The sequence below is a fragment of the Melopsittacus undulatus genome, chromosome 3 (assembly GCF_012275295.1).
Source record: "Melopsittacus undulatus isolate bMelUnd1 chromosome 3, bMelUnd1.mat.Z, whole genome shotgun sequence".
NCBI classification, from domain to species: Eukaryota; Metazoa; Chordata; class Aves; order Psittaciformes; family Psittaculidae; genus Melopsittacus; species Melopsittacus undulatus.
The window spans coordinates 19,308,614-19,332,281 of NC_047529.1; the positions used below are offsets into that span (position 1 = coordinate 19,308,614).

A 23,668-nucleotide genomic window follows, 5' to 3' on the forward strand; every position below is an offset into this window, starting at 1 on the left:
TTTTTTTGTTGTTTGTTTGTTTGTTTGTTTGAATGTTTATTTTCCTTAGCTGTTACAGAAGAAGTTACTTAAAGTATGCTTTTCAATTAGAAACTTGTGGGGATAAAATAAGAAAGAAAAACCTTACAGTCCAGCTATTGATAAGCCAAACCTAATGTTTATAGGGAAATGTGTTCAATAGCACTTCTGGTGTATGGAGGTTGAATGGCTTTATCTTTCTGTACACACAAATTATGCTCTTGAATCTTTGGGCACTGAATCCACCAACATTGGCTATTTAGTATCATGGGTCTTGAAAAACAGTATTCTTGAAAATTACATTGTTAAGCACACGCTTAATTGTAGCAAATACCTTATTATAGCTCGACTGCAAATTTAAATATCCTAAAGCTTATATCTGTCCCCTAATTTTTTGGGGTGCCATCTCAGCAAGATGAGTAATAGGAAAAAGAACTGCCATCTTCTTTTACTCTGCAGAGTAATTGAAGGTCTTGTCTTCTAAAAATATTTGATATGTTTCATTTCTGTCATAGGTTCTTAAATCCCAGCCACATCAGTTGTTGGCACCACAATTTCTTTATGCACCCCTTCAGCTTTGCTTCTTTTTGTGAAGATAGTTTTAAACCCAGACTGCTTTGAATATATGTGAAGCAGTCACAAATCCTAACAAAACTTCTTATCTAATTGTGTCTGTTAAAGCTCCTAACAGTTCTGTTATGGATCAATGTTAAGCTTGCAGAAGAGACATTTCTAATAGTCTGTCCTAAGTAACAGTTTAAACTTAGCTCATCTTCCTAGAAAGGTGCTTTTGCTCAGCCTCAAAATATTTTTGACTGAAATTAATCCCTAGGTGTATGTTATTGCTCTTTTGGCACCATGGTGGGATTTCCTTTGACAATTACAGGCTGTCTGTAAGAAAGTGAATTGATAAATCACTTTTACTGGTTGAAATGGGTGTAAATTGTAAGCTTTCAATGGGTTTTGTCAGTATTTCTATTTGGTTTCAGTGGGTTCAAACTTTCTCCTAAAATAACGAAGAATGCTGTTTAACAAGAAAGACAAGCCCCCTAAATCCACAAACAAAACCACCACCAAACCCACAAGCCCTAATTGCCACCAGCCTGTTTTTAATTTCTTCCTTATACCAAAACAACAAAATGGAAAGGTAAAAAGGAAAATACAAGTTCAGTTAGAATTCCCTCTGGCTGTAAGGGGGTGGAAATATTTTAATGCTGAGCAATTGTCTCAGGTGCAGTACCAATTTCCTTTAGAAGCTCTAACAGGTAACGAATGCAAGCTCTGACTTTAGTGTCATCCCACTATCTATATTTAAATTGTATCCAGTTCGAGACTGTAGAAGTCTTCATCTTCAAACCTTGTAAAAGTCTGTGGGTTTGATTGGGTTTTTTTTGTTTGTTTTTTTTTTCCAGAAGTAGATGTTATTCTTAATATGTTCTTAAAATTCTTAACATGCCTGGTGTTTGCTTTGTTCATGGAGGCAGGACTGGCATTACTATCATAATAGCAACTACACTTACAATTTTTATTTAAGTTAATGCCAAATGATTTGCCATTTCTGCAGAATGACAAAAGGAGGGTTGTTTACAGGCCAGAGTTACTGAGGTGGGGGAAAAGGCACATTTCCTGCCTTCTTGTTAACCTTTCAATAGTAACTAACTAATGTAAATCCTGTTGTATATTTTGGCATGGGTTAGTGCTGTGGGATTACTGATGATTGAGTAAAGAATGTGAAAATATACCCCTTGGTCACTATTGCTTGGCTTCTAATAAGTTAAATATTTTTGGCACAGGCTACAACATAAATATCTTCATAGCTATTTCTCCCTCATCCTCTTTTTCCGTCAGCCGCTTGCCACTCATTCACTCTTCTGTTACTTCCTTCGTTTTCCTTCCCTGCTTTCTTTTTAATCGCAAATATGATTGCATGCTTACAAAAGACTGTCTTTACGTTCTCTGCAATAAGATTAAAAAGCAGCAAAACTGATTGTTAACTGATACTGTTATAAATGCTTGCACTCCAATAAGGCATCAGATGACAAAGTAGGTATGTTCAGGGATGTACGAAAGATGTGAATATGTTAAGGACTTCACAGATAGTATAGCAGAGTAGAAGACATAAAATCAGTTAAAACATTCAGTGGAAAACTTAGCTCCTACAGGTATAAATACAGCTTTAACAATGCATGATTAAAACTTAGATTAATCAGATGATTTTAAATCATCCAAACACTGAAGTGATATGAATGATCTGGCTCAGTGTTCTTAGGGCTGCTTTTTTTTTTACTTACCTGACCTCTTGCTATAGCTTCAAAATAAATGTGAAAATAGAGAAAGAGGTGTCTTAGCTTCTATTTGATAAATCATAATGTCCCGAAAAATAAAGGGTCATCAAAAAAACCCAACCCCAAGACAAAACCCAAACCCTTCAATGTCATTTTTGATGCCCATAATAAATGCTGCATGGCATTGTAGTTAAACATTGGATTTGTTCTAGAGACTGTAAATCAATTTGTGTTTTAAAATTATATATAATAACCATAATCTTGATGCTTAAATAAAAAACTGATCTCATTACAAAACTGCTGACAGGTAAGTATTATTTTTGTGGAGAAACAGTTAAAAAGTCCAGTTGTTAACTAGATGAAGTACTTCTGTTGTTAAGTAGGTGTGTTCTATTCTTCCTATTAATAGTTGTTTTCCTAATGTTGCCTCTTCCCATTCAACATAAAAACCTTCTACTGATGTAAGAGAGATTTTACCTAGAGCTATGAGCATAGAGAAACTAATGAGCAAAGAGCTTTCTATGTTTTAATACAGTATAAAAATGGAGTTTGGAAATATTAATTATAAAATTTATGAAGTCATGTGTTTTCTTTAGACTAAGTACTGAATGTAGAAAAACTATCCTGCACAGGAATATTTGCTGTTCATGTCTTGTTAACTTACTTTCGCAAATGTGTGAACATATACTTTACCATGTTGCTTTTATTTTTGTCTTAGCCAAAACTTGGATTTTCATGCTTTTCATGCAAGTTTAGTGACAAGAACATATGCTCTTTTAAATAGTTGACTACAGCATCTCTCAGTCATATTTTTCTGCATGTATTTGTTAGGTCTGTTTTATGCTGCCATGTTACTACAGCATTTTTCTGTGAGAACATGAATTTAAATCTGTTTTCAAGGGGGAAGATACGGTTTCCCAGATATGCCAGTCATGTAGTTGTTTCGTATGGCTCATGTTGAGTATGCTGAATCAATTAGTAAGAATATTTGAAACAATTCAGATTGTCTTAGAATTCAGATTTTTTTTTTTAATTAAGTAACAAAGGGGTAGAGAAGAACTCCACAAAATCGTCTGGTCTTGATGGTGGTCTGTATTTTCATCTTTTTCTAGATCTGCTAAGCTTTGATGATGTAATAGCTACCTCAGATAATCTATCACACCCTACTGCAAACCGACCCAAGATGCCTGGTAGGAGGCTACCTTCACGGTTCAATTGCAGTAGTCCTGTGAGTATAATGGGTGGGTTTTCCTAGTAGTGAACTAAAAATTAACTTCCCAGGAAACAGGATTGCACTGGGAAAGTCTTCTGAACCACTTGCCTGAGTGAAAAATGAGGTTCAGTTCCTATAGACTTTGTTTACAGGAATATGTCCATTCTCAGGAGGGAGGTGTACCAAAGAGAAATAATGTGGCTGTGTTGCAACTGAAGGAGTTTTTTCTGTTCTGTGGGATATTGCTGCAGTAAGTACTCAGTTCTTTTAGCATCACAGGTGATGAAACAGGTGTTTTGTGTACACACAGCTCTGAAAGTACCTTCAGTGCCTTACAAGCCTAACGATGTATAGTCTTTGGCCACAACAAATTTGTAATTCAATGTTGCTGTAGTCTGGTACTTATGTTCTGATGTGCTAAGATGTGAGATTGTTAGACCATGAAAACCAGGTAGTGCAGAGTCCTTGAAATCAGTTTATGTCATGGGATGTTGTATAGTTCTGTCATGCCACTTTTTAAACCTTGTTAATGTTTTACGGAAGCACTTAAAGACTCACTAAAGCATCAAGGACTTAAGTACTGAAGAGATGTTTGAAATCCTGCCCAGGATTCCTATGTTAAATTTAAATTCAGCTGAATGAGTATTACAGGGAAGGAAAGTGATGACTTTCAGGGAAAGAAGACTGATAGTCTAGGAACTTAAATTTGGTTTTATTTTGAAGGGGGATTTTTTGTTGTGCTTTTTGTTTTGTTTTGGGGTGGTTTTATTTTGTTTTTGGAGGTTGTTTGCTTTTAAACTATTGCATCTTTAGAAACATCTGACAGGGTTTTTCTTTTTTTTTTTAATTTACTTTTTTTAAATGTCTGAAAACCTTTTCATTTTTTATGAACGGTTTACCAGGCAAGTCAAAATGTGAGTCCAGAAAAAGATTTGAAGGTGCAGAAAGAAGAAGAAAGTGCCAAACCAAAGCCAGTTGAAACAAAAAAGGTATGATACCGTGGAGCTAGAGAAGTACCAGGCAACTGGATGTTCTGTTCATCTTTCTTGTATTTCCAGTTTAGATTGATGCAACCATCTAAATACAAATAATTGTCTTTAAACACAAGTGAGCCATATCATTTAGTCTAAAGTTCATAATAGAAATTTTAGTGTAAAGCTCATTTATAATTACATTAGTTCTTATGCGAATGATTTTATAGAATACCATGAAACTATGGTGTTATTTCTCAAATAAGCTTTATATCAGCTCAGCCTTTAGTCTTGTGACAGACAGAACAACTGGACAGATAAGAAAGGTGCACAAAATAATGTTAATAATGAACTAATGGGCTCCATTAAATCAGAGTGTTTGAAAGCATAAAAAACTGCAGTGTGGCTACAGGAACCTTAGGGAAACACTTAATAGAGAGCTGTATAAAATAACTCTCCTACCCTACAGTAATTCATTGGAACTGGACATTCTTTTTTACCTTTTAAGTGGAAAATGAGGGAAATCTGTGCACATGTAGCTCCCATAGTTCATAAAGATTTCAGTTCTTAGCCTTCTACTGATTTATATTTTCAGCCATCTGCATTCAGTTCAACAACTCCATCTTCATCTCAGAGACCAAGTTCTGCTATCCTCAGCTTTTTTCCTGGAGACATGCAACTTAAAGGAGAAACGGATGATGAAAAAATTTCTGTGGAAGAGCTCAGGACTCAGATTAATGAGTTGATGGGTTTAGTAGATGCACTGAGGAAAGAACATGGGTAAATATTTTCTTCTTAATCTGCAAAGGGATATATAGAAATCTAAATGTCTTTAATGCCAAACTTCTTCATAATAAAAAGCTATTCCATATTAATGTTAATTCAGAACTTTCTTTAGAAGTTGATCCAACTAAATGCCCTAAATAAGTACAAATTTGATGTCAAAGTCTTTTTGGAATTTGCATACATTTTTGCTTTCCTACTTTGTGCTCCTGCATTCTTACAGCTTTTTGAAAATATTTCTTAAACAGTAGTACTTTCACTGTAAAGAAAAGTAGATAATTTTCGTGGTATAAAATAAAAGTATACGTGCTGGCCTTATGTAACACTCTGCATAAGTAATTGCAGTATTGACATGACTGGTAGTAGGGAAAGATATTACCGAGCTTTTGATCATGGCAGCTTCAATATCTTTGTGTGTGTTTGGTTATGTTTGTAGAATAAAAATGTACTTGGTGTTTGAGAAAACAGCAAAGACCAATCTGGGGGAAATTTTCCCTTTTCTGATTTTAGTTTTACAGCACAGACATTCATTTTGTTATTGAAGTGATAACTAGTGCTAACTATCCAACTTTTAGAGATACACACCTCTTTAGAGGTTATAAAACCCAGGATCAGTTGGTCTCTAAAGCAACTAGTAAATTATGTGTTCTGGATTTTCTTCATTGACTTGATAATCCTTAGCACTTTCTTGACTGAATATAGTTATGAAGTAAAACATTTTAAGAATTTTTAGGAACCTTCTCTTCTAAAGAAGTTCCGTTCATTGTGTGGAAGTTGTCAGGTTATTTTAGCTTAAATTCAGTTCTCCAAGTAAAATGACAATGCAAATTTTTAAGTAACCTACTTAATATTGTGATTATAAATTAAAAATAGGTGCATAGTGATAGGCAAGAAGTGTTGAGAATTGCTGTAAGCTTGTGGTCCAGTATATCGGAGTACTAGTTTACTAGTGGGCATGTATTTATATGTAGGTTTTATTTATGAGATGAAGCATTAGAGTTGTTTTGATTTTTACAAGTGGAATTCATACAAGGCCTGTGCTTCCTGTTCTCAGTAATGTGAAAGCTTTCCCCCCCCAATTTTATTTCTGTTGCCTTTACTGTTAGGAGAGAACTGGAAAAACTAAAGAAGGATTTGGAAGAAGAGAAGCAGTTGCGAAGTAATCTGGAGGTAATGTTAGCAATTTGGGGAGTGGGGTGGGAAAAGAGATTTAGAAATAAGTAGGCAGTGTTCTGGAATTTGGTTCACAGGACAGTCTTAACCAGCCTGCTCAATATGTTTGTATTGCTGTGTTAGTGTGTGGTTGAATGAATGCCTCATGAGCCAGCTGGATGTATCCAGGAGATTCATAGTTAATTTTAGTTCAGCTTTCTTTATCTGGAAAATTATTTGTGACAATATGTGTGTGGGTGTTACGATGTGAGTTCAGTTTACTGTTGCTAGATTTTGCCCTTTGCAAGAAATATATCCAACTGGGGATGTTCCAAGAGAGAAGATTAATCCAGTACTTTTCTTTTGTAGAATTGAAGGACAAATTTAACTTCTGTAATAAAAGAAAAACAGGGAAAAAAGTAAACTTTCCTGATTTTTTTTATGAACTATTTAACTATTAACTATTTATTTGTCAAAAGAACAGAATGCATCTTTGTGAATGAGCACCACACTTCTCAATTTATTGATGAAAAAGGCTACCTGTATTGCAGTATGATGCCATTAAGTCGTTAGTAGGATAAGCTCATTGTAGAAAACTAGTTCAGTTTGGTAAAAAAGGCATTTTATTTGTAAAATAGTGCTTCCTATTGACTACAAAGTTACTTTCTAAACTTGCCAAAGAACTTCTGCTGAGTCTTCTTTTTAATGCATCCCTAAAGCAATTGATGAAGTTGCCTTAAATACACACTGGGAATGGAGAAGAGGTAGCTTCTACGTATCCTCTTAAGTCTGTTTGAAGAAATACAAATTAATCATGGCATGGTATTTTGCATGAAGGCTGCTTTAGGAGATTAGTCTGAGGTGGTGATGCCGCAATACATGGGGTTGTGTCAAGTGATTCCACAACCCAGCTTTGACTGGTATATTCCAGGTGACTTTATCTGATGAGATGAAGCAGAACTATAGGCAAACTTTTAATGATTTTAAATTCTTGTCTATTTAATTAATAATTAACAATTTAAAATTAATTAATAATATAAAATCAGCTGTGAATATCAACCTGTCAAATGTGTCTGGTACAATTTGATTTGTTTAAGTGTCCTTGAAATGTAAAGGTTGTAATTTTATTGAAAGCTCTGAAAACTTTAATTATTATTACTTTAATATGTCTCTCTCTTTTCAAAATGTCCATTTTCCAGCTTGAAATAGAAAAATTGAAGAAAGCAATGATGTCTACATGAGACAGCTATGGACTCAATGTTTTTAACTCACCAGGAATTCAAAGCTGAACACAAGGAGAACTGACTCTTTATTTCATAATAACGAATGCTGGTGTTTTATAGTCTTCAAGAAAAAAACATAGTAAGAAAAGGAATATAGTCTTTTATTCAGAGAGATTAAGAAAACAAAGAAGAATAATGGTGTAATTTTTTTGCCAATATAAAAGAGGCCTTATTTCTTACTGTGCTGGAATTGCAGACCTTATTTTTTGGTTTGCTTGAAAATACTACTGAATCTGTATAGAAAGGAGAGGGAATTCTTAATAGATTTTTATTGAATACCTGTAGCTTAATTTTTAAAGAGATCTATGCGATAAATAAGGTGATCTATCTTTACAACTAATCTGTAAAATAGTCTATTGGAAGGGATTGAATAACTGTATTGTAATTGTAGTCACTACTTTTCCCATACATGCAAAAGGGAATAAATGATGTTTGTATAATTTTGGCAGTCTTACCCAGGGTTATGCTGTTGTGCCTGTCTGCAGTGAGAATATAAATAATATGCTGTTTATATGTTGAGTAATGAAATAGGAATTAATGCAATTAAGCAGGTGAAACTCCTATGCATTGTAGTAAGAATGAATGATATAATCTGAGTAGTTTAACAGAACGTTTTGTCACTTGCACTATTGGATTAAAAAGGGATTTAGAACTGAATCATGAAGTTATGACAAAACTAACTTTTAAAATCATAAAAATGCAAGAAATACAGAAACGAGGCTAGAATCCAGTCTTAACTCAACCTGTTGTGCCTAAAATATTGCAGCATACAGCATGAAAGTTAACCTTAAGTTATGTCTGTGCTTCTGTATGTCTAAACTGAAATCATCAGTCTTTCTAGTGGTTAAACATGTATCATGATCTGTTTTTACAATAGTCAGGTTTTGTTTATAATATGTCTCCAAATAAATCCCTTTGGAACTTTGATACTCTCAAAATGTCTCAATATTTATGTATTTATGCCATAAACTTTCGCCGTATATTGTGTACCTCTAAATTTAATAACATCTTTTTATTTTAATGAGTGACGGGAACAATTGCTTTGACAGCATTGTGCTAGTGTCCAAGACAGTGTCTTTCATGGTTTATGGAAACTGTTGAAATCTTGTGGATTGCCGTTATCTTTAACCCCTGAGCTTAACACAGTGCACCAGACCAATACAAAAGAAAAGAAAAAGGTGATGGAGGACAATAATATTTATTGCTGCATTCATTTCATTAAAGAATAAAAAAAAACATACAGCTTTAGAGAGCCAGTCAAATGCATTACTTTGGTTAATAATCACCTTATCTCCTTTTGATCTACTAGAATTTAAAGGACAAAAACATGCCACATAGCTTGACAAATTCACCAGTAAGAGAAGTAATTATGTTTCTATTAATGGGAATAGTCATATATATAGTAATTATTTAGCATGTCACTTGAGCTGTGACATGGAAGTATTATTACTTGAGAGTATATTTTTCCACAGCTGATGTATCCTAAAATACAAGCATCAAACAGGCAATTGAATGATGTTTGTCAGTTGCTAATTTAAATTATTCATAAAATTTGATTCATATACTATGCCGGTATTAAGTCACTTTGCTAATAAGCTGGTTCAATATTGATGCTTTTAACTTTTAATTGCAGCAATGCATCATAAATGAAGACTTGAGCCAGATCTTTTTATATTGAGGAATAATGTGCAGCAGTAGTGCTTCTTGTCAGACACTAAACTCTTAGAATTCATGCCTCTAAGTCAAGTGATGAAATGCAAGAATTGGGCCTAATGGAATAGCCATTTCTGTTATACAAGCTCTTCACTGTGATTGATTAGAGCATGAAATCTTGGAATGGATTGCTCTACAGAAATTGTGTCTGTGTGTAAGCTTCTAGCAGACAAACAGAGCAAGACAATCAGTTAAAACCATAAAATGAAAGATGTTTGTTATTTAACGGCCTTTGTTCGCTATAGCAATAAATGACCCAAGTGCAATGACTTGATTTAATAAAACCCTCCTTTAAAAGTCGCTGCTATGAGTATTTTTAGCCATAAGGAAGTTGCTCTGATATGTGTCTGTCTTGTCTTCAGCTAGTGTTATGTGTACTAGAGTGGAGGGGGAAAGGGTAATGGTTTTGAAGACATTCCACAGGACAAGCTCCTAAAAACAGTATGCTTCACTGACTTGTTTACCAGTGCTGTAAAATAATGCATGCTATCCAAATTCAGCAAATAAAATAAGTTTAAAAACCTGTTGAAATGTCTGCTCAGTTCTGTTCAGGAATCTTTCTTATGCTGTTAAATTCTTTGCAGGAGTTTGGGCGATTGAATTGAAATGTATTATGATTTATATAGTCCCCCTTTGAGGCTTTCAGTTTTAATTTATTCACTGGAATGCTCTGGTTCTTTACTGTCAGAAAGGCTTAGGATCCTGGCACATTTACTGGTTTTCTTTACAAGTGTAACTGGGAATGTTAATGTCTTAGTTAATTCAGTAAACTACCTTTTTATTCCTTTTTTACTTCTTTTCCATTGTTGGTCTTACTGAGCTACCCTTACTCTGCATCTTCAGAGCCTGTTTTTAAGATCCTCATTTCCACTAACTAACATGGATAAATGCATGTTTGATTCGCTTCTTAAATATGTGGTGAAGAACTGAAGACTCTTAGGCATATTTAAAAAGGGTATGGATGAAGGAAATGAAAAATGAAGAATAGAACAATGGAGCATCTATAAACTGCAAGGTTTTTATTCAATCTTTATAACATCCCCTAAAAAGCTTTTGTTTGCATATAAAGTACATTTGTTTTGTTTTGCTTTTGGGGAGAAAAAAAAAATCCTCATCCTACAGATCTACTTATTTTTTTCTAATTTATTTTTCTAATTTATTTTTTCTAATTAATTTATATTATTAATAAATCTAACATTTTTTCATTAATGTTGCTTCAGGGGAATGAAGTTTCTGATGGAAACCTTTCTGATGGAAACCTATAGAGCATATAGAAAGATTTGACTATAAGTTGTGTAGCAAAGTAGCTGTTAAACTTGCAAATAAATACCTTGTATTCATTAAAGTCATAAATTAGCAGGAGTCTGTTAATCCTTTCAAAGGAAATGATAAACTCATTCACAGCTGCCTTACTTTAGCTGTTACTAAAATTATCTGGGATGTTCCTGCTTGCTGAGTGCTTTCTCAGAGCAGTGACAAAGCAGCTGGTCATATATTTTGGGTAACTGGATTTTGCAAGAGCTGAGAAGACATACCACTCCTTTTGGGTGCCCAGGCAGATACCTCCCACCTTAACCATTACAAATCACCTCTACAGCTTGTAAAGTATGAGACTGCTGGTGCTGGGTTCAGGGTTTAGAGTAGCTTCTTGCTTTTTGGAAGCCATGGTTTGAATCTCTTTCTAAGCTCCCTGGGGAGCACAGATTCACACTTCTTCCTTCTAGGATGCTCTGAGTGTTGAAGAAAGCCAGCCTTCATGTCCTTCAGGGAATTATTGCTTAGGTTGAGGAGTTGTTTGAGAATAGAGGGGTATTCAGTCTTGCCATTGTAGCAAAGGTTCAGGGACTGTGTAGAAGCACAAACCCAGGTGTTTAGGGAAGAAGCCTTTGAACCGGTATCCATATCTTGACATGATCTGGTCTTTCACCCTTAAAAAAATTACTAAGGTGCCACCTTTTAATTCATCTCTACACAGTATTGTTTCAAGCACAGATCATACATCCTTTCCACATTGTGTTGGCTGTTCCTAATTGTGCTTGGCTTAATTCCTACTTGATACCAGTGTGTGATGCAGAAAAAGTCTTGTTTCTGGCTATATCAAAACAGAAAAGTAAACATCTGTGTTTGGGCTGACAGCAGAGACCTACCTTGTGTCTGAGGACTGGTGGGAATTATCTCAGGAAACCCTCTAAGCTCATGACAAGCTCACTGCAGGACTGTGGAAAGATTAGTGACAAAAGCTCTTCCAAAGCAGCCGTATGAGTAGAGAGAATGTTCAGAATTGTTCTGTTAGGACAAACAATTTGCTGTAAATTTCTGATAATTGGAAATGTGCCTATTAGAGGTGAGTTGGTATTAAGCAAGCTGACAGCAAACATAGCACAAGGTTCACCAGACAGCTCTTGCCCCTTTTAATGGATGCAGCCCCTAAACAAAATTACTTGCTGATTGAGCTTTTTAGCTGGGCAAGATATTGTCAGTAATGTCATCTTTGGTTTATGAAGGGTAATATGTTTACTTGACCAGATTTTTATAATGAAATTTTTTTGGTCTTTAGAAGGAAAGGGACTTTTTATGAGAACAAGTAGTGACAGGACAAGGGGGAATGGCTTTAAATTGAAAGATGAGAGATTTAGATTAGGCATTAAGAAGTTCTTTACTGTGAGGGTGGTGAGGCACTGGAATGGGTTGCTCAGAGAAGCTGTGGCTGCTCCATCCTTCAAGGTATTCAAGGCCAGGTTGGATGGGGTTTGAAGCAACCAGGTCTAGTGGAAGGTGTCCCTTCCTCAGTGGCAGATTTCAACCCAAACCATTCCATGATTCTGCAATCTGTTAAATACAGAAGAGTAGAAGGTGCGGCCTCCACCAGGAGGAAGGGTACAAACCACACAGGTGTGATTCATCTGTGTGGACTCCTGGCAAAGACAGTGATTTGGCAGCTTTGTGGGTGTGTTTGTAACTTGTTTTGTCATTTTGCAGTGCAATACCTATATTGTCGTATGAAGGTTCCTCAGTGTTATTCCAGTTGGGCAAGAAAAGAAGTAGGCTGATGCCCAAGGTTATTTCTTCATGGAAAAATTAAATTAATCAGAGCACCCAAGCAATGCTGGGTAAGACTGTGAGAGTGAGGCTGGAGCATGATGGCAATGGATGAACGGTTAGACGCTTGTAGGGGATATCTTAAGGATCTCGGGCTGTGTTAATTTTGCTCACAGTAGAACCCAGACTTCTCGAAACAGTGAGTACTATCCCAAAACAGCATTCTTCCAGAACAGCTTGCAATATATCAGTGCTCTGTGAAATTGATTTATTCATAATGTAAAATGTACTTAATTACTTAGGTTGTATTTATTTTGTCAGTTCTATATTCTTTTGTCTGTGGAAATAGCTATCTTAATTATCCTCTGATCTTTTTGCTTGTCATTTTGTAATTGGTCTCTAATCACAGTGTTGTCACTTTAAAGAAAATGTGAAATTTTCTTAAAGTTACTGTAAAGATCACTATTCTCTCAGAACTGTGAAACAAAGCTGGAATAAAGACAAGAAAGTGCTTAAGGTAGGGGAAAAGGAGGGATAGTTTTTTGGTGTGATGCAAAACACTGATTTTAAATGAACAGAAGTCGTGGAGTAAGGTCTCTGAATTTAAGGCTGTGATATGTTAACCAACATTATATTACTTTTCAAATACATGATCTTTTTACTATTTTTTACTGGTTTATGAGGCTCTTTCCTCTCTCCTCACCACTGCCTAGCTGCACTGCCTCACTCCTCACTCTTTCACTCTTATTGAGGGCTTTGCCCTCCTGGGGGGCTGTGACCAAATGAAATGAGCTGTGGAAGGAGGATGGGCAGCTGGTGAGTTTCCTGAATTGAGTGGAAGATATCTGAGGGTGGCATAGAAGTGTTCTCTTGCTAGAAAGTCCCTTCCATGTGAGAGGGTTTTGACAACTCAGCTGCTTATGTGCCTGTGTCCTGATACAACAAAAATCTCTGGAAGAGAGGAGTTATGTGTTTACAGCTTTTTAAAAAGGGGGACATCAATGGCAGTATTACGTGATTAGCGGGAGGATGATATATGAGTACTATAACTGGATGTTTCGGAAGGAGAGAAATAGCTGTATATGCTTTCACATGGCCTTATGTGTGTTTTGGTTTTTTTCTCCCTGAAGTGGCAGTGACTTACTGCTGTAATACTTGTTTTGCTCTAAGTTTCTGTTGCTGTGCTGTGATTACCTTGGCATGTTCTTGTAGTGGTGAGGCCAAGTGGTTTCCACAATGAGTCAAGCAGTGTAACTGGGCGAGATCAGTGTTTTACTGGTAACATGGGCCAGTAACTCGGTGAGCCTTAAATACATCGAGTTGTCCCAGATTTCTGCCTCATGTAAATGTAACAGCCCTAGGTGGAGTTGCATCAGTGATTAAATACGGATAGAGTATGTATTAGTGATGAAACATGATGAGCTCAACGATTCCCAGTTGTGAAATGGGATTAGGGCTACAAGCACACAGTAAACATTAAATGCAGAAACTGGAAAATAATTTGATACAACCCTTTGCTTCAGACCTGTAGGTGATTCCCAGCCACCTCCTGTTCTTAAGCAATATTAATCTGAGTCTTTCAGTTCACTTCTTATCCACTTCATTTCCTTAGAAGAACTGATGTTTGCTAGCTTAAACCCAGAAAATGCTTTTACTAATTCCAATTGAATTCAAGAGGTTGGCATAAGGTTCTCCTTTAGAGCTAGCAGAGGAATTCAGTGCATTGATCTAGCTCTTCCCTTTATGATCTTTTCATAAGTAATAAACCTGCAGATCTAAAAATACAGTAAGGAGAGCAAATGTCACAGATGAAGGGCAGCCAGCTGTGTGCCTGGCCCTTTCATGCTGTCACATACTGAGAGCTTGGAGTTTCCTAGTTAGGAAAACACATCTTTGCTCTATCTGTGCTGGGCCATCTGTATTTCAGCATTGTCTATGCTGATCAGTATGTCTTGAGGGGGAAAAATTCAGTGGCTCTTATCAAGGCATGGTGATGTGATGAGCCTGTTCATGTATGCATTTCCTGAAATCTATCCATTGTCCTGCTTTGACACTGCATTTTTTTCTTGCTTTAGTGTTTTAGCACACAATTTTTTGTTTTTATTTTTATCTGTTTTTTTTTAAGTACAGGGCTTAATCTACTTCTGAATCCCAGAAGCTATTGCACTTACCTTGGACACGTATAGCATCTAGTAATGAGATTTGATGTGACATGTTATTTTTCCTTCATTCCCTTTACTAGATTGTCTTCCTGAAGCAAATATGCCTCAAAAAGTTGCTTCCCAGGATATTAAGCTTTTACTGAGGACCATGGGAAATTGGTGGTGGGAGCAGAAGCCTGAATCCTTCTGCAGAGCAAATAACGCTTTATTTCAGCCTGGTCCTTCTTTCTCAGATTTTGATATCTGAGCCCTGGGGGCTCCAGCTTCCTACCTGACATAGCTGGTCTCATCAGGGGAGTAGCAGTGTTGAACCCAGTAGAGTGAGGCTGTTTTAAATTACTTTAAAATGGCCCTGCAGGTTGAATGGCTATAATAAGCTCTCCATCTTTCAGTAATGCAGTAAACTATTAATGCAGTAACTTCCAGTGGTTTTTTTTCAATAAAAGTTTCACAAATTATTCTCAGTAAAAAAATTAATAAATGCCAAATGTCTGAAAATCACCTTGCAAGCTGAGTAAGGGCAGTCTTTGTGATCGGTTTTGGTGCTTTCTTATTAGCAACAAGACTGTGGTCAAAAGTGAAAACAGTGATATCTAAGCTTCTTTAACATATCTTTCTTCCAGGGACAAAGCAGCAAGTGTGAGGTTATGGATGCGCGGGTAGCCCACTGCCTGCTCCTCTGGGCTGTGCACTTCTTCCCAGCTGCATCACGCACTGCTCTCAGGGTAAGCTTCATTAAACCTGATTGGTCAAACCCCACTGAACCTGGTCTTGAACACTGAAAGGGATGGGACAGCCACAGCTTCCTTGGGCAACCTGAGCCAGTGCCTCACCTCTCTCACAGGGAAGAACTCCTTTGTTATATCTAATCTAAATTTCCACTCTTTCAGTTTAAAGCCATTCCCCCCTTGTCCTGCTACTACAGGAGAAAATATTTTGAGGTAGTCAATATGTTCAGTATGCCAAGCAACTTCCAGCACAACTGTTGTAATGGTAGAAATCTGCTATTCAGCCTGCTCTACCCAGCAATAACAGTGTGATTCCCAAGCGTTGCGTAGCCAAGCTTTGTTTCTAGACTGGCATGGTTTGGCTTCTTGTAGATGATAGACCATTTCAGCAAGCAGTGACGGAACTTATTCTGGATTGTGCCTGGCCGTATGACACACAGTCCCAGTAAGTGGTCCTGCCTGTATGTGCATTTGTAGAACTGTATCTGTACGTTATGGCAAAAGTCATATAGATTGCGTATTCTCACCAACAAGTCACATTCTTATTAACATGAGAAATAACTGGAGAACTTAAGCCTAATACAGGCTTTCTGATGAAGGAATAACTGCTGGAGGCATGTGTGATCCTGTCCACTAGCCAAGTATGTCACTTCACAGTAGAAGAGTGCAACCGAAAGCTTAATATATAGAAACGAACTGTTAGTAGAGAGTTGTCAGTTGGCCTGTATGAGCAAAGGGCCATGAGCTCTGCGTTCTGCACCTTGAAAAGACTTCTGAACCCCAAAAGGACTATTTTGCCCTTGGAAACACCTTTCTGGCTTGTGCCAATAAGTCATCTTTTACATATTTATTTTAACATTCAATCTTCATTCAACTTCTTATTTTTCAGGTTCTCAGTAAAGAATCAAAGACTGCTAATCAGCAAGGTACAGTGAATAGCTATGTGTCTTTGTTAGCTCTTTGTGAGATATTATCAGTTATCAATACTTTATGCCAGTGATACCTCATAGACCATGATATGCTATCTTACACCTTGTAATGACATCTGCTTAATTTGTTTTTCAGAAGACTGTATAAATCTTATTCCCTGCAAAGATAATGGAGCTATTTGTATTCAGCCTTGCTCTCCCTCCTTCCATGGGGAGACGAGCTTTGTCTGTGAAGACAGAAAGTGGCAAATGTTCACAGATGCCTGTGCAAACCTGGATGTTCAGTCCCTTTTTCAGGTTAGGTAACTGGTATGCACCTACTTTGGCCTAGGCTCGTAATTTCTTGCAAAGATAGCCCCTCCCTCTATACACTGTCAGCCCTAAGAAGTGGAGGATCCTAAAAGACAGATTACTTTGATAAGAAGCTTTGACTTCATCTTAAATCAAGAAATAGGAAATAAATTTGGAAAACTCTTGTGTGAAAACGTATTTCAGAAGTGAAGTTGCCTTGTTCGCTTGGCTAATGTTCCTCATGGGGAACTAAACCAAGAGAATGATACACTAGGATGAACCTGAGAAGAGAGCAATGCCAACACCTGTAATAATCAGACAATTCATGGCAAATTCTCCTCAACAAAAAATAAAGATCTTTATTCAAGTCACTTCAAGACTGAGGCACTGCATTTAATTCTTGCACCTTCCTTCATGTGTGTTGTACAAGACATTCTTCTCAGGTGAGCTTTGTCTCTGAGTGGGTTTCAGGCCACCTGGCACGGTCATTGCACATCCCAGCACTGTACCTCTTGCCTGGTTGTTGAAATGAACAAAATAAATGTACAAATATTCAGGTGCTAGTAAGAAAGCACCTAACGTTTAGCTACAAAATAAATGTAGCTTCATTTTCACTCTGTTCATTAATTTTCCTCAAATTTATTTTCTTCCCTCCAGAGGATTTCTGTGCGTGATCTCCTTCCAAGCTCTGGAGGACATCTTCCTTTTGTAGGGGAAGGAAAGCCAATGTATGGGAAGCCTGGAGATGCAGAAAAATATTTTGGTTCTGATGACCTTGGGAATAGTAACTGCCAAGCTGATTTTTCATGCATCATCCCAGATATCCTGTCTTCACCAGCCATTCCAGGAAATATTGCTGATATAGTGGAATTGCTAAAGAAGATTTCCCTGCTCTTATCAGTTAATGTTGATAGAGGAAAAATGCAGGTATTTACTTTTATGGTGTTTCAGGAGGTGTTTCTGAGCTTGCCAGAGCATCCATGCACTGTTTTGTCTTTACAGTCAATAGCCAGGGAACTGATGGCTGCAAGTCACATGAAGATCACCTGCTTTATACTTGCTTCTCCAATCATCTTTTGAACTATGATATGAACAGGATAGCAAATTTTGCTAGTGTTTAAGCCAATTAGATGGTTCAGTTTGACACTAGATGGACCATTGTCAAAGGAAATTATTCCCTTTATAAGAATAACTTTGAATTAAAGGAGCCTTTCTGGAGACTCTGTCAGTAGAATAGTAATTTGTTTATTTTACTACAAAAAGTAACTTATTTTTTTCTTGTTTGTTTCAGAGCTACAGCAGGATAGCAAACCATATTCTGAACAGCTCAGTCATTTCCAACTGGGCTTTTGTAAAGGACAGAAATGCCAGTTCAATATTACTGGACTCGGTGAATTTATTTGCTGGGAAACTTCTTCTAAGGAATGGGTCAGAAAGCATACAGGAACACTTCATCTCTACAAAAGGCTACAGTGTACATAAGAATAGTTCAGGAAAGAGCTTTGATTTTTCTATGGAGTTTAATACCACAACCAAGATCACCGGGCACGTGATCATTCCAGAAGAAGAGCTATTGAAGTTACCCAAGACTTCCAAAGCCATCAGCATTGCATTTCCAACACTTGGAGCCATCATAGAAACCAGCCGGTTGGACCCTGTTTCTGTGAATGGAATGGTGTTATCGGTTTCTCTGCCACAAGAGCTCCGGCATGTTTTGCTCACCTTTGAAAAGGTGAATAAACTGGAGAATGTTGAGGCTCAGTGTGTAGGGTGGCACTCTACTGAAAGGAGATGGGATAACAGGGCATGCAAAATGAAGTCTGACAACATCAGCAGTGTTGTTTGCATCTGCAAGCATCACCATCGGACATTCAAATCCTTCTCCATTTTGATGTCCCCCACCATGCTACGAAATGCAGTGCTGGATTACATTACACGTGTAGGGTTAGGCCTTTCCATTTTCAGCTTAGTTCTCTGCCTTATCATCGAAACTGTTGTCTGGCATCATGTAACAAAAACTGAAATAACTTACATGCGCCATTTTTGTTTGATCAACATTGCTACATCGCTTCTTGTTGCGGATGTTTTGTTCATCTTGGCTGCTATTGTGCACAATACAGCTCTAAACTATAAGTTGTGTGTAGCAGCCACTTTTTTCCTCCACTTTTTTTATCTTGCCTTGTTTTTTTGGATGTTTACCCTCGGTCTCTTGATTCTCTATGGATTGTTACTCATTTTTTTTAAGATAACAAGATCTGCATTCATAGCTACAGCATTCTGTATTGGATACGGATGTCCTTTGGTCATATCTATCCTCACTGTTGCTATTACAGAACCAAAAAATGGGTATTTAAGGAGTGGAGCCTGCTGGCTCAATTGGTATGAGACAAAAGCCCTTTTGGCCTTTGTTGTACCTGCCCTGAGTATCATTGTTGTGAATGTGGTAGTGGTGGTAGTGGTTGTGGTGAAGACTGGGCGATCCTCCTTTGGACAAGGCTGCAAGTCACAAGATTTGAGCAGCATGATCCGAATTAGCAAAAATGTTGCCCTTCTGACACCTCTTCTGGGTCTTACCTGGGGGTTTGGATTAGCAACCATTGTCAACAGTCGCTCTCTGGCATTCCATGTTACATTTGCGCTACTGAATGCCTTCCAGGTAAACTCTCTGAGACTGGGAATAGTGTTGGGATTTAGTTACTAGCTGGGCTTAAATCATAAGTGTGTGTCTAGACTTTGAGCCTGGGAAAAGATAGCAGGTCAAAATGGGGCTGGCAGTATGCACTGTGCATGTAAAACTTTCCTTTTGACTCAACTGTTTTACATGGTGCCTGCACTAGGCATGCTGCATTGACAGAGTAAATTCAGATGGGTAATGGAACAAACTAGTTGGTGTGAAATGTGATGGGGAATTAAGACTACAGATTCATGTTAATTATAAAATATCCTGGTTAATGTCCAGTAACTGCAAAGATGTCTCATCCTTCTCAATTAACAAGTATGCAGAAAATTCTCACTGGCATTGAAAATAGTTTTGGTTAACTCATCAGTATAAACATCTACTGTTACCTAATGTGCTGTTGTATCCCCAGTCTGCCTTAGCTCTTCTTAGCTAACACTGCTACCGAGTGGGTTGAGAAAGTCCTGGTATGTAACCCATCAGTCCAGTTCCTAATGAGAATTAGCATGGGTTAGATATCCATTCCTGACATTCCCAGAGAGCCCATGTGACCTGGGTGGATAAGCTCATTTTGCACATTGTTGTTATCTAAGTCAGTGGTGAGATCAATATCTATATAAAATGTAAAGTAGGATCTAGAAGCATTTAAGGAGCATCATGTGGTCATGCTGGTTTTGTTAACCAGTTTTGCAATTTTTGCAGGGATTCTTCATCCTGTTGTTCGGGACACTTCTGGACAGAAAGGTACTTGGGTCGCTTCAGCCCTTATTCTGGATTATTTTCTACACTCTGAGAAACTGTTGCCTTTAATGTGTGTTTTAAAATCTACAGACGAGAGAAGCCTTGAGGATGAGCTGCCTTTCATCAAGGCGGAAGTGTAGTCTAGCGAAGGTAAAGACTTTTTTGTTGTTGTTCTTTTCCCTTAATATCATAATTTACCAAGTTGCCTTCTGATTTGTACACAGAAAGAAAGGACCCAGCCCCTAGATCTTACCTACTGTCACATTTTTCTAAAGCAAGTGCTTGATGAAGGAAATAGAGGCATCTAGCTGTATATGAGCTTAGGATGGAAAGCACTCAGAACCCAGTGTGTTTAGTGCTAGTCAGTGTCGTGTACTCAGAAGAGCTTGAGGTTTTTATAGATATCAGTGCAATGCATTGAAAGCAAATGTTTAAACCTTAAGAAAATAAACTGTGTTTCAGCAGCCTTCTAGGAAAATACAGGCAGAATTGATGTGTTGATATCACTGAATGTGTCCTTCCTCTACTGGAAAACTTTTATCTACTGTTAGATTTCTTTTGGTACCAGTTGGTACTGGCTTTAACAGTTTTATGCTATGTTTATACAAGGGAATCTCCTTTAGCTGGCTGTGAATAATCGCCTGCAGTGATCCTGCTGTCTGCCAAAAAAACCTGTCAGTTCGGTTTGGCCTTTGGAAAATTCTTTCCTTGTTTTTCTTCAGACTGTTAGTTCTGATTTTAGTACTGAAAGCTGCAGAGTGTCAGTTTCAGTGTATACCCTGTTTGTGGGTTATAAGGGTAAAAATTGGGGGGGGTTAAGGAAACTATACCTCTTTTCTGCTGTCAGCATTGCCTGGTGTGCTTTGGGTCATCTGGCTCAAGAGAAGCTGCCTGTTTGCCTCTCCTCTGCATCTTTCCTCTTGAATTTAGTTTTCCGTTTCACCCAGCACTGCTGTTGCAAGCTAAGTTTAAATGCAGTGCAGAAGGTCCTCTCTTTAAAAAAGCCAACCAACAAAAACACGCAAGTAACAAAAACTGCAAAACCCAATAACAAACAAAAAGACCAGCCCCCAAACTTCTGCTAAAATTAACTGCTTTCTACCTAACAGAAGAAAAAGAGACAGGAAGTGCTTGTAACTGCTCCATATTTAATAAACTGGGATTACAAGTCCTGCTTTTACAGATCCAGGATCCAAATAACAGTGAAGATGTTTCACATCTTACTAGGCTTTAGGTGAGGATTGACAGTTTGAAAGCTAAAATCCTCTCAAGTCACCACCAATTTAATATTCAGGAAACAGCAGTTGGAAATTTCACTAATCCCATGACTCAGCAACATTTGCTTTTAGGATATATACTGATCTCACTGGACAAAACTTGATGTGGAAACCATGCCTGCATGTGCCTAAGAACTTAAATCAATGTTGTCACTCACCTGGGTGGAAGAGGCCACATGTAGGTGTTTACCTTTGCATGACAGATAGAAGGAAAATGTTAGTCATCCAGTTTTGCAAACTTGGATGTCAATAATGAATTTGACTCATGACAGCAGGGAAAGTTTGTCACACCTGAAATAGTTGTTAAAAATACAAAATGAAAATATCTGGTTTTGGAGAGCTTCAGAATGGGACTGTATATCTGGGGGCTTAATGGTGATTATGTAAAACATATAGAAGGGTTATGCAGACCCTTGCTTCAGGTGTCCTAGTTTCTCCAGACACATAAAAGCCTTTCTTCTGGATCAGATTTTAAGATTACCTTCTAGTGGCATTTCTTGCAAGACCTTGAGACACCTCCTGTTTGAAATGGAGCCTCCATGTTCATGGATGATATCTCTAATATGACCTGCTGATTTCTTTTCCCCTAGTCCTAGCAGTGGACAATTGTCTTCAGTGGATTTGACCAGTAGGAGAAAAAAGGAGCACTTCTTACACAAAGATCCTGGTTTGAGATGAGCTGAAGTGACTGACCAGCTTGGAGCATGGACAGCACTGTCTTGGAGCACAACCACGGGAAGCATCTTGAAAACCAGAAGAGAAAAGGCCCTGACCCTGCTGTCAGAAGCAGGAAACCATCAGTGTTGCTGCAACCCTTGGAGGAAACATGCTGATACATAAAAGATGTTTCTTATCTTCATGAAAACTGCTATGAGAAGAGTTTGTCCTCATTTGCAGTTCCAGTGCTTCATTTCTTTTTTTCCCATGTCCGTGCAGCAGGGAGCTGTACAGCATACGGAGCTGTTCTAAAGTGATTTAATTTTTTATGTGATGTACCGATGTTAAGCGTTATCTAGCTGATTTTGGCTGTGTTTGGTAAACAGTGATTCTATTAGGTGACACTGTTGTCATAATTTCCATTTGTCTCTGCAGACTGATGGACAACATAACTCTATTTCTGCATTACAGCTGTTCTCTCCACCTCAGTTTTTGTTCTCTCTATCTCAGAATTTGTCTCTCAGAGGAATTGTAAAAAGCCACTTTTTTGGCAGGACAGAATTTTCATTCCCTTTCCAGTCCTGCAAGACAATGACAGAGATAAACAAGAAAGAGCACTCTGCAAATAATTAGCTTCCCTCTTTAGATGTGGGGAAGCAAGCTTTGAGTATGCTTCAGAGTTGAATCGAGAGGTTGTAGATCTCCCTTGTACTGTGCAGTGTGGTAACAAAGGAAATGGTTCATCCATGTGAGATGATGGTATATCTAGTTACATTAGAATATCAGTCCATGGTCTGAGAAACCCTTCCTTAATGAAAGCTGTGATAGAAATGCTATTGCCTCTTGTCAGGACAATTCAGTGCTTACAATGGAAATAAAGTTCAAATTTTGTCACTGTTTCTAGTAAGTGGTCCTTATCCTCCTCTAACAAGAAAAGCAGATAATGCCCTTTAATATTAGCTGGTATTACTCAAGTCACACGTCACTTACCCCTCTGTGGCTTCATGTAAGTTTGACATCTAGAAGATTTAATCAAAATAATACTGGTTAGTGTCACATTGAAGAGGGAGAAAAATACCTTGGCAAATGAACTGAGGGATGTGGGGCATGTGGATATGTGTTATGGGAAAACCCACAGTCAGGTGTTCTGGGAGAAGCAGGGTCTGTGGTGGGATGATCTGCAGGGCAGAGCTCTGCCCTGGGCTGTGAGAGTTTTTGTCCTTAGGAATGTTTTCCTTCCTCCTGTCTTCCTCCCCTATATCTTTCCTCATAGACTAGTCTTGTTGCAAGAGACTATCCCTGCTCCTTTCATACAGCACATTTGTACATTGGAGAGCTTTGATCAAATAGAGATAAATGGGGCTTGTATGCTTCTGTAACAAATTTTAAAAGACCATTACCCCAAAGTCTGCTTTTTAGTGTTGAGCAGCATCTTCTGTGCTTCAGCTTCCTTCTTGATGTGCTGAGAGCATTTATTTCTTTCCTTCCCTTCCCCCTCCCTTTAATAAGGTACATCTATCTTGGAGCTGTCTCTGTTAAACCCTTTCCTGCATCAGTAGCATCTTCTCCAACTTCCTGCATGACCTTTTTCAATGTAGTATCACAGCTCCATGCCTCTCGTGCTGGGGGGTGGGGAGGGTGTTTGTTTCACTGCAGTATTGTAAACCTGATTTATGAATTGGCTACTGCATTTTAAAGAATGGCTCAAAGACTGGCACAGGATGTGTGGTGTGAGGTGAAGATGCTGGT

General features: G+C 37.7%; 2 protein-coding genes across 3 annotated transcripts in view; both read left to right on the forward strand.

Moving 5' to 3' along the window:
• Nucleotides 1–9,943, forward strand: part of CD2AP (CD2 associated protein) — an 86,468-nt gene extending 76,525 nt beyond the window's left edge. For both annotated transcript variants that reach the window (XM_031046661.2, XM_034061038.1), the window contains 5 exons: nucleotides 3,416–3,531; nucleotides 4,419–4,505; nucleotides 5,083–5,267; nucleotides 6,377–6,440; nucleotides 7,622–9,943. In XM_031046661.2, the coding sequence (XP_030902521.2) occupies nucleotides 3,416–3,531; nucleotides 4,419–4,505; nucleotides 5,083–5,267; nucleotides 6,377–6,440; nucleotides 7,622–7,663 (494 nt within the window). In that variant the 3' untranslated portion in view covers nucleotides 7,664–9,943. The remainder of the gene's footprint in view (nucleotides 1–3,415; nucleotides 3,532–4,418; nucleotides 4,506–5,082; nucleotides 5,268–6,376; nucleotides 6,441–7,621) is intronic.
• A 2,562-nt stretch (nucleotides 9,944–12,505) lies between these two features.
• LOC101878792 (adhesion G protein-coupled receptor F4) lies at nucleotides 12,506–22,822 on the forward strand. The gene is made up of 9 exons (XM_005146498.4): nucleotides 12,506–12,656; nucleotides 15,243–15,344; nucleotides 16,237–16,273; nucleotides 16,413–16,573; nucleotides 17,225–17,494; nucleotides 17,859–19,223; nucleotides 19,947–19,988; nucleotides 20,076–20,135; nucleotides 21,853–22,822. Exons 2-9 carry the CDS (start codon nucleotides 15,267–15,269, stop codon nucleotides 21,856–21,858), a joined length of 2,019 nt encoding a protein of 672 aa, XP_005146555.2. The 5' UTR covers nucleotides 12,506–12,656; nucleotides 15,243–15,266; the 3' UTR covers nucleotides 21,859–22,822.
• The last annotated feature ends 846 nt before the right edge of the window (nucleotides 22,823–23,668 follow it).